Raw genomic sequence first — 18749 nt, 5'->3', positions numbered from 1 at the left:
TGATATGTTTCTCAACCCCATTTTCTTATCTTCTCCCTGGAACCCCTGTTCCCCTTGTTAATCAAGAGGAGAAAGTGAGGACTGCAGATGCTGGAGATCAGAGCTAAAAAATGTGTTGCTGGAAAAGCGCAGCAGGTCAGGCAGCATCCAAGGAGCAGGAGAATCGACATTTCGAGCAGAAGCCCTTCTTCAGGAAGGGCTTCCTGAAGAAGGGCTTATGCCCGAAACGTCGATTCTCCTGCTCCTTGGATGCTGCCTGACCTGCTGTGCTTTTCCAGCAACACATTTTTTAGCTCTTGTTAATCAAGAGCCTATTTGTCTTAAATACAATCACTGACTAGGCCTCCAGACCTTTTCAGCCGCAGTAAGTTCCACAAAGAAACGAAGGAACTTAGAGTTGCAGAAGCAAAACAAGGAAATAAAGTGGATCAAGGCATGGTGCTAGTACTAATTTAATCTTTCTTTTGCTGAGTGACACATCCTATGGTTTGTCACAATAAATTGTTGAATAGTAAACTAATGTAATGCACAGCCATCCATATTTATAGCCATTTTGTCTTTTTATTTTACTTTATACTTCTCTACACTTTGACAATAATCTATTTTTTGCCTTCTCCAATCTGCTTTATATAACCGTTCACTTGTACAGAAATTTTATTCATGTTTGTCTTGAGCTTTGCTCCATATGTGATTTCTCTCCTTTATAGGTACTATATCGAGAAAACTACCTGCAATACTACTAATAGGCTTTTTACCCCTTCTATCACCAGTTACTGACAGAATAAGATATCATATTGTAAGATTCCAGTTTGTAGCCTGTATGTATTCTGCTGAAATGAACAGCTTTACTTGAATTTTTGTAAGTAAATCTAATGTTATGCATAATATCCAAACTTTTTTTAATTGCAGGTACAAGAAGACACAAGCAACACTTTCCACTGCTGGATCAAAGACCTCTAGTGCCATTTCCAGTGTTGGCTCAGCTCTTAGTAAGACGCTGGGGGAAATTAAGTAAGTTTGTTTTAGGTAGTCTGTTAGTCTTAACATTTTTCTTTTAAGGAGTCAGTTATAATAAACTACATCCAGTCATGAAATTGTCTTTTTGTAACAGTGATTTGAAAGTGTATTTTCAATCCTTTCAAGTGAGGGTATTAATAATGGTTTATGTACTCCTCAATTTTAAATCTTGTACCCATCAGCCGTGAAACTTGAATCATCTTCAGTTGCAGGTTTATGTTCGGCTTGTGTCTTCTCTCCACCATTAATGTGAAATCCAAAATTTTTAAATTAGCTGAAGCCTGGTGAAATACATTCAAAATTCATCTTAACTTGTTATCAAATCATTGCTAGCCTTGGCCCTAACTAAGAATCTAATCATTTCTCCCTGATGTTCAATAGCAATATCATTGCTGCATCCCCCGTTAACATTCTGAAGCTACCAAACACCAGAAACTGAACTGGACAAGACGTAGAAACACTTGTGGGTAAAAGAGCAGGTCAGAGTCTTATGAAATCTGTGGCATATACTTCCGGGCTATCCAAATGGCACAAATGAGGAGGGAATTGAGTACTCCACGCTGGTTGAGATGAGTGCACTTGAGACACTAGACTCCTTCCCAGGCACAAAACCCCTCGAGTGGTAGGCCACGAGAGCATTGGGTACCATGTTCAAGATGCATTGCTGCAACTTACATTGGCTCTTTGCATTACACATTCAAACCCATAATTTCTACCACCTAGGAACACAAAGGAAGCAGCTGTATAGGAGTACCACCACCATTGGCATTTCCTCTAAGACACAATCTGGCATCCTTCTTCTCTAACTAACTGAAAAAGGTGGCTCACTGACACCTTCTCAAGGGCAATTTGTGAGTTAGAGCAGCACTCTTCGGTACTGCTGCCAGATGTTAGTGACAGTACTTTCTGTATGAACTGCATTCAGCATTCACTCGTACAGTAAAACCAGTTGGCTGAAGACCAGGATCTGAGCTGAGGATCTCAGGAAGAGACTGGGATGGATTATCAACCTCTGCCTGAAGACAGTGCCCACTGTGGCAAATATTTAGATGAGTCCTTCAGGGCTCAGCAACTAGCTGCAAAGTACTCAACCACCATTGGACACTGAGACCCCACCAAGATTCTCTGCTCTTAATGGTGCTTCTGTGGCTTTCGACATGGAGTTTTGACTCATCAGGCAAAGGTGGTAACTTGAAGGGGGTTTCTTGCATTTGACTTGATACAATGCAGCTTCAAAAAAATTGAGTCACTTTCAACGTGCTCAGCATCACACCCTTTTGATTATATACCACTGTGTCTCTGCCTTTGCATCTGTCCTATCAGTGGGAGAGTTGATGGAAGAGTCTGGAACATGACCTATGAGGCATCATTCACTAAGTATGACTTTCAAATTATTGCTCTTCCAATTTTGCCATATCTCGAGATCACTGTTCTGGTACCGAGATTAATAGAATGGGTGATGCATTGGTTCTGTTCTTTTGACTTTTCTGTCAAATTTTAATACCACTGAGTGGCTTTTGGGCCATTTTGGAGGACTTTTAAGAGTCAACCATATTGATGTGGGTCTGAAGTTAAATTTTGACCATCATGATTCTGCATGAGACATTCCCTTCTCTGAAATAAGTTAGTGAATCAGTAAAGCATAGTCTTGCCCCTCATTCCGTGGTTCCATCATCCCACTATCTATTCTCGAATTTAAATTGTGTGTAAGATGTGGCTCTCTATTGACTAGCTAGAAAGCCATTTTAATCAAGATGTTGGATCTTAGTTTATTCTCCCCATACTGTTGGGTTAAATGTCAAAGATACAAATAGTTCAATAATGTTTCAGCCATGGGGATAGAGCTATTGGGAGGGGCCCATGATTGAGACTTTGTTTCTTTTCGTTGTTAACATTGATCTGTGATTTTTTTTTGTTTAAAGTTTTGTATTATTCCTTTAGAAATTATGTGATGGTTATGGCCACTAAATGTATCATGCGTCTAACACAGTTTTGCATTGTCTTGTGTTAAAATTCCTCAATTCTGACTGTGACGTCAAACTCACTTTGTGTGAACTAGCCTAGCTAACAAGTAGCTTACCATACTAAAACTGGTTTTATTTGTATGCAGAGAAAAAAAGCAATTTTTTGATTTGAGAGTATTCATAATGAGTTTAATTTGACCAAGACTGCTTCGAAGACCGTTCTTTTTGATCATCTCTGAACTCAACAGATAATCTGTCCACGTGACTGTTACTTTTACGTTACCAGAAAATGTATACAAAGGTGTTTAGGCAACCATTAATATAGTGATAATGAAAAGATGGTACAGTATTAGGAAGAAAATATCAATTTCATGTTTTTCCTTACTTTTGATTAGGTTTGCAATCTTATTAATTTTATTTGTCTTGCTCCTTGTTTCCCTGTGCTTTTTTTTTTCAGTGGTGAAGTAACTGTGATACCTTTGGGCATCTTCACATTGTGGACACTGTTGAAATTTAAGAGCTAATGCTTGGAGGGTGTTGGATACAAAATTCTGTTCTACAGCTATGAATTTGTGTTTTCCTGCTGGCACTCCAGAGATTACCCTCCGTGATATTTTAATACAATACAACTTTAGAATTAAGAAAAACTATTTCCTCCCCAATTTCCAAAATTGCACTTCAACTAAAATAACACTGAAACAGTACTAATGTTGAAACACTCAAAGTTTTTAATAGGTTAATCTGATTATATATTTTGTCTGCATCCACTCAGGTACAGATTTTAAGAAAACCTTTTTTAAAAAGAAAAAAATCCACTCTAATGGATAGTGCACATACTTTTGTGTTTTTTTTAAGCTGCTCTGTGTGGTTAATTTTTAGTGTGCTGCTTTGCATGTTAAAATAAATCATATTTGGATTTTTTTCTGATCTTGGTTTGAAACTTAATAGCTGCATGCATTTTGTGTGTTTTCAGGACATTCTGATCCTCTTTGATTTGTTTTTGTGGATGAATGTTTCCATTTCAAACACACAGTATATGTAATTCTGCAAAAAATTGATAATTTTCCCATATGTAACATTTTTTCTTTTTTAAAAAGTCTCTATTATATTCTATATAAAAGTTAGTATCGGAAATGTATTTCTCAAGCAGTGATCATCAACAATTATTGATAGGCTATAAAAACATCAACTTACAAAGAGTAGAAGATGGTAGACTGATGAAAAGATTGATCGAAAAACTTGTGTTTTAATAGAATCATTTAGGACCCCAGGATGGCTGCAAAATTCTGTGGAAGCAATGGCATGGTTGGAATTATAGAATAATACTGCAGGGAAAAAGCCCATCCAGCCTATTATGCTGGCTCTTTGAAAGCAATATCCAATGAACCCTATTGTCCTGATCCTTCCCCCTATTATTTATTCTGTTCTGTCACCCTACAGACAAAAGTAGTCCAGATCACAGCAACTTGCACCATTTTTTTCCAACTCCTCTTGCTTTTGGCTTTTTTGACACTTGCCTTTATATCTATATTCTTCAGGTACCAACTTCCCAGGAAACCAACTCTACTTTTTCAAAGTAGTTCATGATTTAAAATATCACCATGAAATTTCCGCACTGTTACCTCTATATACTTGAAATTTTTTAACACGAGTGCCCATTCTAGTTAGTTTTGTTTGCATCCCGTCTAAGATGTTTACACCTTTCCGAAAGTATGATGTCCAGAATTGATCTCTCTACTCCATGGCCTGAACTAAATGTTTTAGTATAACTTTGTTTTTTATGTCATTTATCCTTTTCTGTGCCTTAACACCAAATACAGAGATCAACAAATATTTGATGCTGTTCTCTTATCTTGTGTTCCTACCAAATTTTGTTTCTATACAAAACTTGTGCCTTTAACTCCTTGGATTTAATTTATTATTAAATCACTTACATATTACTTCATGAAATGGCCTCTTGTGTTACTACCCTTAATCTTCTTCAATACTTCAAATAACTCAACTAAGTTACAAATACATGATTTGTAGTTAACAAGTTTGCTCTAACTTTCATTTATTAAACCATATTCTTTCCAGAAATCAATTCATTTTGTCTAGAATGATCTCCAGAAATTTCTCTTAGCACTGGCTTTACTTTGTTTGGCCTGCGGTTTCAAGATTTATTCTTGTCCCCATTTTTGATAGGAGTGGTAATGTTCGCAATCCTCCATCGTTCCCACCTCTAAAGAAGTTTCAACAGTTGTGGCCAGATTTTCTGCAATTTCCACTGTCTTCCTTAGGCATCTCACCTGGATAGAGTTATTTTTCTGTTTTGAGCCGGTCCGCACCTTTGTTTATTTTTGTCCTACCTAATTTTACAACCATATCCTTATGCCCTGTGATGTCGTTCTCTTATGTGAGATACAAAATACTGATCATTCTTTCTGCCTCCAAAGCGGTTATCTTTGTCAAGATTCCTGATGAGCCCCATCCTTCGTTTTGGCTACACTTTTTTTACTGTTTGTGTGTATACAAAACTTTTATGGGTTTTCTTCTGTTACTCCCTCACCTATTTCCACATGTTCATTGCGTAACACTTATTTTTTTGTTCACTTCTTTTCTAAGAGTATAGGAAATAGGAGCTAGGGTCGGCCTGATCCTGCTGCACCATTCAGTAAGATTGTGGCTGATCTTTTCATGGACTAAGCTGCACTTACCTACCCATTCACCATAATGCCTAATTGCCTCCTTTGAAGTTGGTAACAGTGATCATAAAAGCTCAGTTTGGGTTTGTAGAAATATGCATGTCATCACAGAATTATTCACTGCTCAAGGTTGATGTGATGTTAGCATTGCTTGATGTGTCCACATTTCAGAGCAGAATATGAACACGTAGTGCAGGTATTGCTTTTCATTTAAGTTTTTGTTTTAGTGTGTATTTTTACATCAAACTAGAGCTATTTTACTGAATGTAGCTGATCTTTTCTGGTTTGTAAGCCCCACAAATCATCTGCAAAATGCTATCTTAATATTAGAGTTGTCACAGACTGAGAACTTTTTAACTCATTTTCACTGTTTCACTATAACAGCCAAAAGCTCTTTCACTGATTGAGGTATAGTCCTGATACTACTTAATCCTGTGTGATCTGAGGCTTTGTAACTTCTGTCTCGCAAATTGGTAATGTTATTACCTTGCATTCTATCTGATGTGGCTGACCAATCTTTCCTTTGTTATTGACTTGTTTCAGGTCTCACCCTTTTTCTCAGTCCTTTAGGTAGGTAAGGTGAATATGTAGCCTGTTCTGAGGCACAGACTTAAGTCTGACATGAGCCTTTTTATTCAAATTGGTTAACTTTTCCTTCATCATTGACTTTTGGATTTCTAAATTAACTTGTGTTTAAGGGTGCATTCACACAATGACCATATCATTAGTATGAAGGATTGTTCTGTACTGCAGTTCAATATAAATTCAGTCAGAGTTTGATTTTAAAGTCTGACCCAATATCAGAATTTGGAAAAAGAATAGGTTATTCACGGTTTTGAACCTATTCTGTCATTCAGTCAGATCATGATCTCTGCCTCAGCTGCATGTTTCTATCTTTGAATCATATTCCTTGAACCCCTTTTGGCTGGAGATGGGAGGAAGAGATTTGCAGGTTTCCACCCCACTGCTTCCTGGTTTCACTTAAGTGTTGGCTGTACAGAGAGTACGTCAGTACATCTGCTTTTACCCATCAGAAGAAATAAGTCACTGATCTCTCCTCACCTCTTTCCCACCGCCCCCCCCCCCCCTCGCCCCCTCCCAAACAAAAATATTTTACACTGAAGGCACAATGTACAGTAATGAGGAATATAATGGAGGGACAAAATGTGGCATTTTTGTTTATCTGTCATAAAAGTATTTATATTTCTCTTTTTTATTTAAAAATTTAGGATTTAGTTTCAAAAGCTTCAACACATGAACTGTTTTTGTCAGAGCTACATATTGCCTTAGTAAAAATTATGGTTGTTAATGTTACTGTAATAAGACAGTGATGCATACTCTACTAATTCATTATTTAATAACTTGCCCATTGGGCAAACATTTTCTTTCTTATAACTTGAGGTATTTGTTCATTTCTTAATGCTTCCAAGTAGCAGCTACTCCATACGCCATTCAATAAGCATGCCAGCTATGAGGTAATGTATTACTGTATTAATTTGACATCAAAAGTTTTTATCTCTTCCTTTGGCTGCATTGCTGGCAATACCTGTCCTTTTTAATTACCCACAGTGATAGTATTTTGTTTTGTTACAAGTTTTGTTGTTTCTTCATATTACTTTCAGGTTTAGCATTATTATTGGTTGTGTTTTACCACAGTTGTATTGTTTTATGATTTCATATCAAATGTCATTTAGTTAATTCATTAGATAGCATGGTTTTGTTGAATTGTCAACAGTCCTGAACCAAACTAATTTGGATTAGTTGTCCACTCACTTTTTTTTTTGCTTTCAGGGAATCACCTACCTTCAAGTCATTTGAAGAAAGTGTTGGAAATCTAAAGGTATGAAATAAAGTGAATCTGCCAGCATCATTTTTAACCTTTCCTTCTAATGTAGGACAAATTCAGTTTGAGGAAAATAAGTTCTTGTAAGCCACAATCTCCATTATTTTTCTCATTAAAACAAAACAAATTTGTCCAAAAAATACTTGTCCTTCATTACATATTTATAGTTATCCCATTTGTATATTCTAATTAAGCATGTGACCTGTGACCTTCAGCAAGCTTTCAACTGTGACAAAGAGCACATTTCTATGGGATAAAATGTTAACTACTACCTCCATTTTCAAGGTCTGTGCCTTTTGCAAACTGATCATTGTCAAGTGTTGAGTGTGCATGGAACAGTGGGCATCAATATCCTTCAGAAATATCCTCCTAACATGATGCCAGATATAAAAGGATTTTCACTGACTGTATAAGTCAAATTAAATTTTCATCGCATTGGAATTGTGGGCGTTTTAAAAATGTTCACATTCCTTTGGTTTATATTTACTAATTTGTGATAAAATACTACTTAAAATTTCTGTTTTTACTTTTCAGGATTTTACCAGATTGGGGATCTATTTAGGCCAATTTTTCAGTGAAATCTGCTCATCAGTTTACATAAACGTAGCTTCACAAGTAATGATTTTATATCCACTCAAGGCCCTGAAAATAACCTGTTAGAGACTTATTTGCCTTGATATGCATAATATTATAGAAACATTTTGGACTTAAAATGCTCATAATCAGTGTGCTTTACACCCTGAGTATTTGGATGTTACCATTTTGTTAAATGCATCTCTCAGATGTCTTTCTTTTATAAGTGTGGTTGTGCCTGCAGTTACATACTTTTAGATGCAATTCTTGTATCCAAAGTCACTCGTGGTTTGAGAGAAATTTGTTGTGTCCAAATTGTTTGCATAGCATTACTAGTTACAAAAAAAAACAAGGAAATCTCTGGGTACCAGTTAGAAAAAGAATCTCAAATCTGTCTTCCATGAGCTTAGGAAGGCATTTATCCAAAGTGCTGAAGTTACTGAGCTGCTTCTGTTAGATGAGCTGCGATGTAGGCTGGAGATCGTAGCTGTATCTGAAGCTTGAAACAGGCTAGTGAATTCTGCATACTTACTACCACTGTTTCGAATAAACTTGAAAAAGTTGTAAAAGCGAAACAAATAGAATTTTCAAATACATTGAATAGCTGTTTTGACTTTATTTTAAATATACTTCAAACACTATGTTAAATGGAATGCTTCTCCCACATACCAGCTGGTAAACAACAAGAGGACAATAAAGACATGAAGTTCTCAGCTGAGCACGAATACATTATTTGGTAGCCCCGACTCAAGTGAGATGTTTGATTTGTACAAGTAACATTATGATTGAAGCGTGAAGTGAATTTCCTTGTAGGGTAAATGATAGTATGAGAACATCATTGATTGTAATTTGCACTGAATGTTCCTTGATAGAGAATTACATTTTCGTTAAAGCACAAGACTTTACTTTCCAACGTGTCTTTTAAGTTACTTTCTGAATAATTTTATTTGATGACTACTCCGTATTCAAGATGTGAATATTTGTTTCATGAATTAGTAACAGTCGAGTTTTTCTGTGTTTGCAGTTGTTTAGCGGCAAAACTTAGCCAGTATTTCTTTGAAGGAAAACAGCAAGATCAGAGGGTGAGTTAACCAAAGGTGCACATGTTCATATTTCCTAGGTTACTAATAGCTGAGACAGTGTTAGGACCTGATACTCCAATATCTTCTGCCAGGCAACACATTCTAAGCCAAGATGTAGGAAGAAGTTAGAACTAGAATTCATTCATTTTTGGCACTAATTTATCAAGTCAGGGATAGACAGTTTCATTAGCTGTTCCTGGAAATACAGTGGAGCAAATTGTGTATTTTTGCAAACCATCTGAGTCTGTAAGATGTTGTTGAATTGGTCATCAAAAGTGGTACTTTAAACCTTAAAGCTTCAGAAATCTCTGGGGTTAGCATTGAAACTGTTTTGATCCAATTCCAAATTTAGAGTCTTGGATTAAGTTTATTATATTTGCTTTGTAGTCTTTTGTGGTCTTTTTGTTCTTCCCTTCCAATATTTTCTGAAATCTTCTTAGCCAGAGACCCACTGCAGATCTGTTTTCAAACTCCAGCAGTGCAACTTAATAGCAGATTGGATGCTGCTCTGCATTTTCAAGAAATGATAATGAACCGACTATTTTTATAATGTTTCGTTAAATGAAAACTAGAAACCGGCTAAGAGAATTTTAGTCTCCTTCATGAAATTTCTAACCCTGTACTGTGTCACCAATGCAATCTTTTATTTAAAAACCCAGCTCAAATTCATTTTTAGATTTGGGTTTATTTCAATGGGCAACACCAAAAACAGGATAATGAAATCATATTCGGACTTGACTACAAAATTATTAATTGTGGTCATATTCATTCTTCTTGTATGAATGTTTTCAGGATTTCTGGAATTACTTTTGAACCTCTTGTTGAATTGGTTATTGTTATAACTGTTAGAGAAAAAAATTCTTAATTATGTACTCTTGGTCAATTTATCAGCGTTCCATTGCTCAAGCAAAATTGAAATATACGAAATGGCCTCCAATAAATAATTCCCACTTTCAGCAGGATCCTGAAGGTCTGCTGTAACATACAAAATGGCCACCAGCTTTCTGCACAAATCTAAAAGATAGTGGTTATTTGCATATATGTTGCCACCTGCTGGTTGATTTGTGTTCCAGATTCTGTAAAAGGTTTTGTTTCTATGAACACTCTAGACTTTAGCATAAATACCTTGAGATTATTCTAAATTTTTAACACTCCGTTAAACCTGAGGAAAATGTTGTACTTGCACGAGCAGCATGTAGGAGTTTTCACTCTCTTTTGATTCTGCCCATCCCTCTCAATCACCACCACAAACTAGTCCAAACGTTGAAACTGTAAACTGCTGAATTTTACAGCTGAATTAATTGCAACAAGTTTGTTGCCAGGATTGAGTGTTATCTACTGCCATCTCCCATATATCGTGTAGTCGCAGTGTGAAGTTAGGATCATTTTAGTGTGATTCCCTCGCAGGTGTGACCTACAAATACTTTTATCTAACGTTACATGTAACGGGGTCGAGCAGAATCTTTTCCTGTCTAGCCACTGGGATGCTGTTGATCTTGACTATTGTAGCCTCATAAAACTAGTTGTTAAAAACCACAAACAGGAAAGGAACTAAGTTTGTGGCTGAGAATAATCAAAATTAACCCAAGTTGGAAATGAAACTGGGTCAGGAGATATGAGGTAAAACATTTTGTTGAAAAAAATTTAGATTAATATAGATTAGAGCTGTTATTAAATAAAAATAAAGTAGAGAATTGAAGCCAAATGGAATGAGATAGTCTCGAACCATCTGGGCATATTACATATGCTTCTGATTTATTATCTCACTTAATACAAAAAGGGCTGCCAAACACTTGATTTTATCATCTTGACTCTCCTGTGTAAAATGTACTGGAGAAATGGGTCTTTGGATTTCGTACACTTATTGAACCCTCCATCATTTGATTTTAATTTTACACTTTAAACACTGGAGTTTGATGTTTACCTATGCAAGTGGGAGCAGGGAAGATTTGCTAACCATTAGATTGCTTCTCTGGTGGGTGGAAAAGTGCAAACAATGGTTCAGATGTTGAGTTGGTAATATTCTCCCTCTGAGTGTGGGAGCAGTTATTGTCTGTCAATTATTTAGTTTTAGACATCTTGGCCCACTAGGAAAAATGATGTGTTTGCATTACCAGAGTATAAACCCTGTTTAGCCTACTTTTTCTTCTGCCTATTATGACTGTTTTTGACCACCTATGGGATAGGAGCATAGTTATAGTTTTAGTATGATGTCGGTTAATGCTTTTGTTTTTATTAATTTATAGTTTCAGATTTGCAAGGTTTTGAGTGAACATAAATCTATTAAAATCTATTTCAACCAGCCACAGATGTTTTTTAATAAAGGCATTAAGTTGGCAAAATTCAGTCTGGGTATTTTATAAAAGTGTTTGTTCTTTTGATGGTAAAATTATATTTATGTAAAAACAATTAAATCCTTGTCCTCCTTTACTAATCTATAACAACAAAAATGCTGTTTCAAAAATTAAACAAATCCACAGTGACACTTGCTGGCAAACGTATGTAGTCACAGTTGTAAGTTTTTTTTCATTCAACCTTTGGTGGATCAAATACTGTTTGGACTCTGGTAGTGTTATGTGGAGCTCATTACCTCATCATGTAATGTTCATGTTTTATAGCATCACTTCGATGAATTTGAGACCCACCTACCATTTTTGCTATGTAATTGGTCCAAGAGAGAATATAGGATGGGAATGTGGCTAACTGAAACTAGCAATTGGACAATGCTGAGCCAACAAGTTGTTCTCTGGAGAGGCCTGATAGTTCTTTGCAAGTTTAAGGTTCAAAGTTGATGACATTAAGGCTACTGAAGATTGTGTATATTAAACAAACAATCTGATGGCATAGAGGCAATGGAAGAGTAGATAGATTTTATGATGGGGAAAGCATGGTGTCATCAGTGTACATTGTATCCAATGATGCAAACAGAACAATCCTAGTAAGTCAGTCAGTATGCGTCTGTGGGTACCAAAGTGGAGACAAAGCTACTGGACACGGAGTATGGCAAACTCCTATGTTTGCTTTGAAGCTAAAAGTCATAATGAGTTTGCAGTTTGTTTTGAGTGTCTCTGGGAAATAAGCCAGCTAAAGGAAAATAGCATCAATACCTGCACAGAAATTTTTGAAAAGAAAACCAACTGCACCTGTCTGAACAAAGAACTGCTATGTAGAGACTGTTACTACTTCTTTGAGATTTACATAGGTATTGTAAAAAATATTGTTGGGACAAAAGGAACAGTGTGAATTTGGATCATTTTCTGGTGGCTGGAATGTCTAAAGAACTCTTTTTTGCAATCTTTTTTGTTTTGTAATATACTTTATATATTTTTGAGTAATTGTTTTATTCTTTATCACTGTTTGGTGGTATAGAATTAAAATATTACTGAAAAAGACACTTGCACTCAGGACATTTCACAAAAATACAAAGGCTTAAAACCATTTCTGCATTCTAAGAAAGGAGTCAGTTGTATAGGATTAAAGTTTATTTTCTAACTGTCTAGTTTCAAATGTGTTAAAAGCCCAGCTCTGACTAATTGTTTACCTTGGTGTTATTGATAGCATTTATCCATGAGACAAAGATAAGTGTTCAAAACCCAGTTCAGGACTTGGGACATATAATCTTGAATGTCGCATAGTGTTATTTTGAGATTGCAATATCATAATTGTCATCTGCTTATTTAGATGAAAATGAAATATCTGTTGGAAAAGTGAGGCAATCTTCCATTGTTCTAATATTTAACTTTCAGCAAGATTGTTGGGAATGAAGAAAACCACTTACCACCTCTCCATAATGTTATGGACCAGGACAGACCCCTTCAGAATGTTTCAAGAAAGTAGCCAGAGCCCATTACCCTAACTTTTCTACTTGTTTTACGCAGGTGTAACATGGATATTTTAGAAGGGATGCAGCTGGTCAAACCACTTAGTTATAAACCAAACAGAATTTATTAACAAGATTGCTGAATGAAACACAAACAAAAGAGAACAGAATACTGAATGGGCAGCATGTTGGCTCAGTGGTTAGCAGTGCTGCCTCAGCACCGGGGACCCGGGTTCGATTCCAGCCTCGGGCCACTGTCTGTGTGGAGTTTGCACATTCTTCCGTGTCTATGTGGGTTTCCTCCCACAATCCAAAGATGTGCAGATCAGATTGGCAATGCTAAATTGTGTTGGGTGCATTAGTCAGGGGTAAAATGTAGGGGAATGGGTCTGGATGAGATACTCTTCAGATGATTGGTGTGGACTTGGGTCAAATGGCCTGTTTCCACACTGTAGGGAATCTAATCTAATCATAACCTATCTGAAAACCCAACAGATGGAGTTTAATTCAGATAAATGCGAGGTGCTGCATTTTGGGAAAGCAAATCTTAGCAGGACTTATACACTTAATTGTAAGGTCCTAGGACTGCAAAGAGACCTTGGACTGCAGGTTCATAGCTCCTTGAAAGTGGAGTCGCAAGTAGATAGGATAGTGAAGAAGGTATTTGGTATGCTTTCCTTTATCGGTCAGAGTATTGAATACAGGAATTGTGAGGTCATGTTGCGGCTGTACAGGACATTGGTTACGCCACTGTTGGAATATTGCGTGCAATTCGTCTCCTTCCTATCGGAAAGATGTTGTGAAACTTGAAAGGGTTCAGAAAAGATTGACTAGGATGTTACCAGGCTTGGAGGATTTGAGCTATAAGGAGAAGTTGAACAGGCTGGGGCTGTTTTCCCTGGAGTGTTGGAGGCTGAGGGGTGACCTTAGAGGTTTACAAAATTGAGGGGCATTGATAGGATAAATAGACAAAGTATTTTCCTTGGTATCGGGGAGTCCAGAACTAGAGGGCAGAGGCTTAGGAGAAGAGGGGAAAAATATAAAAGAGACCTGTGGGGGCAACTTTTTCATGCAGAGGGTGGTACGTGTATGGAATGAGCTGCCAGAGGAAGTGGTGGAGGCTGGTACAATTGCAACATTTAAGAGGCATTTGGATGGGTGTATGAATAGGAAGGTTTGGAGGGATATGGGCCGGGTACTTGCAGGTGGGACTAGATTGGGTTGGGATATCTGGTCGGCATGGACAGGTTGGTCTGAAGGGTTTGTTTCCATGCTGTACATCTCTATGGCTCTGACTCTAGATCATCCCAATGTAATGATGCTATTCTCAATACTTGCAACAGTCCCCAGAAACACCCCTTGGCACAAGAGGAAAAATCAAACACAGGGCCTTAACAGGAGAGATGTCAAAAAGGAGGATTAGCATGGACTTGCAACTTTTACAACTCCCTGACTGCTTGCAGTGAATAGCCAAACTGCCACAAATCAAATCAAACCAGAGAAAAGTGTAGCTGGAGAACTGGCCACTCCTTTCACTGCACAAGTGCTCTTTCTAAAAACTTAAGGCTTTTGCCTAAGGCTATCTAACAGCTACATTATTAAACTGACCCTAAAACCCATAAGTCAGACTTTTCTAAATGGATGCTTTTGCGACCTCTTTTGTGGGGTGGGGAGACAAAAAGCATAACCTTGTTAAAGGAGCAGCATCGTCACAGTAGAAACATGGGAACACGTGTAGGCCACTCAGCCCATCGAGTCTGCTGCATTCAATTTAGATCATGCCTGATCATCTATTTCAATGCCATTTTCCTGTATTATTCTACTGATGTCATTAGTCTCCCAAAATGTCGATTTCTGTCTTGAGCATGCAAAGTGACTGATGCTGTCTACCTCCAGAGAGCTGTAAAAATGCAAAGATTCACCACCCTCAAAATGAAGAAATTCCTCTTTATCTCAGTCTTAAATGGCCCATCCTTTATCTTGTGATCATGTCCCTTGATTTAGATTAATTAGCCAGCAAAAATATCTACATCCACCGTGTCATGTCAGAATTTTGTAAGTTTCAATTAAATAACCCATTATTCTTTGAAACTCTAGAGAATACAGACTTAGAGAATTTATCCACTTATTTCAGCACCAAACTGTTTTCACATTCATTACACTTTCTACAAATCTTTGATCTATTGACTCCTCTGTGTGGAAAAGTTTGTCATCGACCCTAAACATGTGTTGCCAGTTTGAACTACATTTGCTTATCCTCCTGTTGCATCATTTAAAGTAATATGCCAAATTTGCCAGTATTTTAACAATTTTTCTTTGATTCAAGACATTTTAATAGTTATGATTAGCTTCATGGTTTATTTAAAATCAGTGCTACATGTCCGACTCTAATATCTGTCTTAACTTGGCAGCCAAACCTTGTATGTAATATTCCATGTCATCTAATCAAACTTTATGTGACTTTTATTTTTGTCTTACTATGTAGTTCGACATTCAGTTGACTTTGACTGTTGTTCAGCATTGATTGGACATAGTCTCTGGTTTACCTCAATTTCCATTGCTAAGGTGAAGTCAAAATTATGAAAAATGACTAGTTTAGCTATTTTTTTTAATGAGACTTTAATTTTGCCTGAACAATATTGTAGTGATTTTCACAGTCTGCTTTAGATTGATACCAGGCGATTGTTGGGGAGAATCTTTTGTCCTTCTAAATCCATGCTGCTTGTTAGTTTATGTACTGATTATTTTATATGGAACCAATTGATGGAGCTCCTCGACTGTTCTCCCACTTTTCCAGTATAGTCATTAAATGCTGGAGAAGCTCTGTGTGTATGGTAGCATCTGTGGAAAGAGAAACATTTGACATTTTGCGTTTGATATAACTCTTTCATCAGTTTGGGATTACTAATGTCAGTGCACATTTTGAGCTTTATAATGCCATTCATATTTTTTTGAACATTTTGAGATGAAAGTTGTTGAATTTCTCAGCTTGCAGAGGGGGCAAGTTGCTGACTACCTTTTTTTGATTAATTGGAGAAAATAACTTTTCTTTTTGTATTTACCCTAGTAAACTTTCCCTACAGGACTTGTAGAAATTGCTTTTCTTTTATTTACTTCAAGTTTATTGAGTATAATATTTTACACCTGAGCTTGTAGGTATTCAAAATGTATTTATCTTACATGTTCAGAATGTCTTACGTATTCAGAATTATATCACTTCTCCTTGAGGACAGATTTACTTGCCTTTCATTATTGCAGTTTGTGGAACCTAGTGGCTTTGATCCTCATTGCCATCTTCTATATCAAGGGATAATTGGTTGTGAACCACTTTGGAGACGTTATGAGCCCTATGTGAATAAAAGTTTGAAATTTATTGGCAACTTCTAGCACACTTGTTTCAAAACGTTTTGTCAAAGTTGCATCTGATATTGACACAACATTGTTTTCTGACTCTTTTTTTCAGGCTAAAGTCATTGGCAATGAAAATAACAGCAAAGATGGCTATCATACTCCTACTGCTTCAAGCCCAACTACAGAGGAAAAACTTTCACAGGACAATGCACCTTTCTGAACAAGAGCTGTTCTCTTCATACCTGACTCAGTGAATCCCAAATCTACACAAATTGAATTTAATGCAACTGCAGTCATCATGTTAATGTGCATATCATTATTTGAAACCCATTTAATGAAAAGTGCATTACAACTGATCTAGAAGTCTGATAACCATTTTGTAATATGTAAAACTTGAACACAAATGTGGCTGTCAGAATTCTCTAGCAAATTTGAAACCGCATCAAATTCTCTTTATAAAGCGATTGTCGCCATTTGAAAACTAGTTCTGACTACCTTTTAAAACCTCCATTTCAACACTTGGCACACTACTATTAACTCAGATTCATATCATACTAGCCTTACTTTGCTTTAATGCCACTTTTATATGTATGGGCCAACTCTGGGATGCAAGTGGATAGAATTTCCAGTACTATTTAAGCTTGTATAGAATGACTATTTACCACAACAGACGTTATTTCAGGAGAGCTTATTTGGACAGGGATGACTTCTGCTTCTGTTGTACGTCCAGCTGCTTTAAACATGTATATTTAGTACATTTGTTAGTGACTGAAGCAAGCTGAATTTTTAAAATATTAAAACCAAAATTCTGATTACAGGTTAGAGTTAATATCCAGTGGGCGATAAGGGATATAAATGTGAAATTTTGAGTTTTAATGGAATGACAGTGTAGGTTTTAGTGTAGAGTGTTTTGATGCATTTGAGTAATTATCTGGCCATTTCTAGTTTCAAGCAAATGGTGTGGGGGTTGTTCTGCTGTTCCATGTATGCAAGGATATAATTGTACATTTCCCTTTCTATCACTAGAATGCTCACAATTAAATATTGGTTATTAAAGCTTTCTGAATTTCATGTGTTTTTTTTTCCTGATCGTCTGATGCCCCTTCACCTGCCCTTCTCATTCTTCCCTCTTACAATGTAATTTTGAGTGGACAGTACAAAATTCAGATTTTTCTCTTGGAGATTTCACCAACAGCCTCTACCAAATTTTTTTTTTTGCTTTCAGTATAGGGTGTGCATCCTTGGTAGGAAGTTGCTAGCATGAATTTCATGAACTGAATGGTCTGTTTCTATGATGTAATGACTGAAAGTGGAAACTGGAATAATTCGGTCTATTACTTAGTTTCTGAACATATTTGTGCTGTATAACTGAACAGTTATGCTTCCATTTTGTAATTTATATTTGTTTTTACTGTCATTTACAAAAGAAAATTAATTCAATGCTACTAAACCATAAGGTTGCGTAACAGTTCAACTAAGCTGTTAGTCATCAATGTAATTATCTTTTAACAGTAAAATTGTGTTCATTATGTTCTGAGTTACTGCTACTTTAGAAAAGACCAAGCAAAGGGAATATAAAAATAGGCCCACTTGGGAAACTTTCCCTAACCTAGCCCTGCCTAACCTTGACCAAAACTTGATCCAACATGGCTGATGTGTCGTCAGCTGCCTAAATGGCTCCACACTGTGCATGTCTATCCATGGCTATCTACTGTTATCGCTTGAACTTTCTTCCACAAATTCTATTTCTCCTTATCTAATAGTTGGATGTCTTTTAGCCCAAACTTCAAGTTAATTGCTCCTTAAATAGTATCTAAATTAAAACGTCATCCTCTAACTTGGAAAAATCTGGTCAAGATTTGGAAAAGACCTGTACCTGGATTTTTTTTCTTCCATTGGACTTTGAATTTATGGACTTCTCAAGACCAAATTTCTGTACTGGCCACACTTGCTCTGCTTCTCTTTGATCTGAGCTTCAGAAAAGATCTGGAAAATGTTTAGATCTCATCTCAAAACTGACTTCGTAATACTGGATATAAAGAATATTCTTCTGCACTCGACTATGCTGCATGGTGTAAAATGCAATTTTGTCTCTTTTGCAATCTTTAAGCTAACTTTGAATTGCACATTTGCACCACTGTTCAGTGACTTAAGTCCCCTGTCAAGCCTGTGACTGGCTACTCATAGCATCAGTCTGTTTCTGGTCAACAGAAAATCTCTCCCGTTCAATAGTCTCCCAAGCCCACAACTGTAGATATTTTAAACCAACTTGTTCAGATACATGTGGGTGCTGAACCTAGAACATCTGGCCCACATATTACCGCTATGTCACAAGCTTTCCACAACCCTTGAAGATATGTGCTCATCAAATTCTGGCCTGTTGAGAATCCTTATTAACCATGTCACCATTACTGG

At 36.7% G+C, this 18749-nt stretch overlaps 1 protein-coding gene across 11 annotated transcripts in view; it reads left to right on the top strand.

Moving 5' to 3' along the window:
• The window catches only part of tpd52l2b (tpd52 like 2b), a 49252-nt gene extending 31858 nt beyond the window's left edge, over positions 1-17394 (top strand). For 4 of the 11 annotated variants that reach the window (XM_043710438.1, XM_043710436.1, XM_043710434.1 and 1 more), the window contains 5 exons: positions 910-1011; positions 6209-6235; positions 7099-7140; positions 7457-7505; positions 16447-17394. In XM_043710438.1, the coding sequence (XP_043566373.1) occupies positions 910-1011; positions 6209-6235; positions 7099-7140; positions 7457-7505; positions 16447-16554 (328 nt within the window). In that variant the 3' untranslated portion in view covers positions 16555-17394. Of the gene's footprint in view, positions 1-909; positions 1016-6208; positions 6236-7098; positions 7141-7456; positions 7512-9105; positions 9164-16446 lie in introns of those variants that run through there. The other 7 variants (XM_043710439.1, XM_043710441.1, XM_043710440.1 and 4 more) reach the window with 6 other exon arrangements.
• Positions 17395-18749: the final 1355 nt, after the last annotated feature.

This window comes from Chiloscyllium plagiosum, chromosome 20 (assembly GCF_004010195.1).
Source record: "Chiloscyllium plagiosum isolate BGI_BamShark_2017 chromosome 20, ASM401019v2, whole genome shotgun sequence".
Lineage (NCBI taxonomy): Eukaryota > Metazoa > Chordata > Chondrichthyes > Orectolobiformes > Hemiscylliidae > Chiloscyllium > Chiloscyllium plagiosum.
Note: the sequence above shows the minus strand (reverse complement) of the source record. Positions and strands in the feature narration are given on the sequence as shown.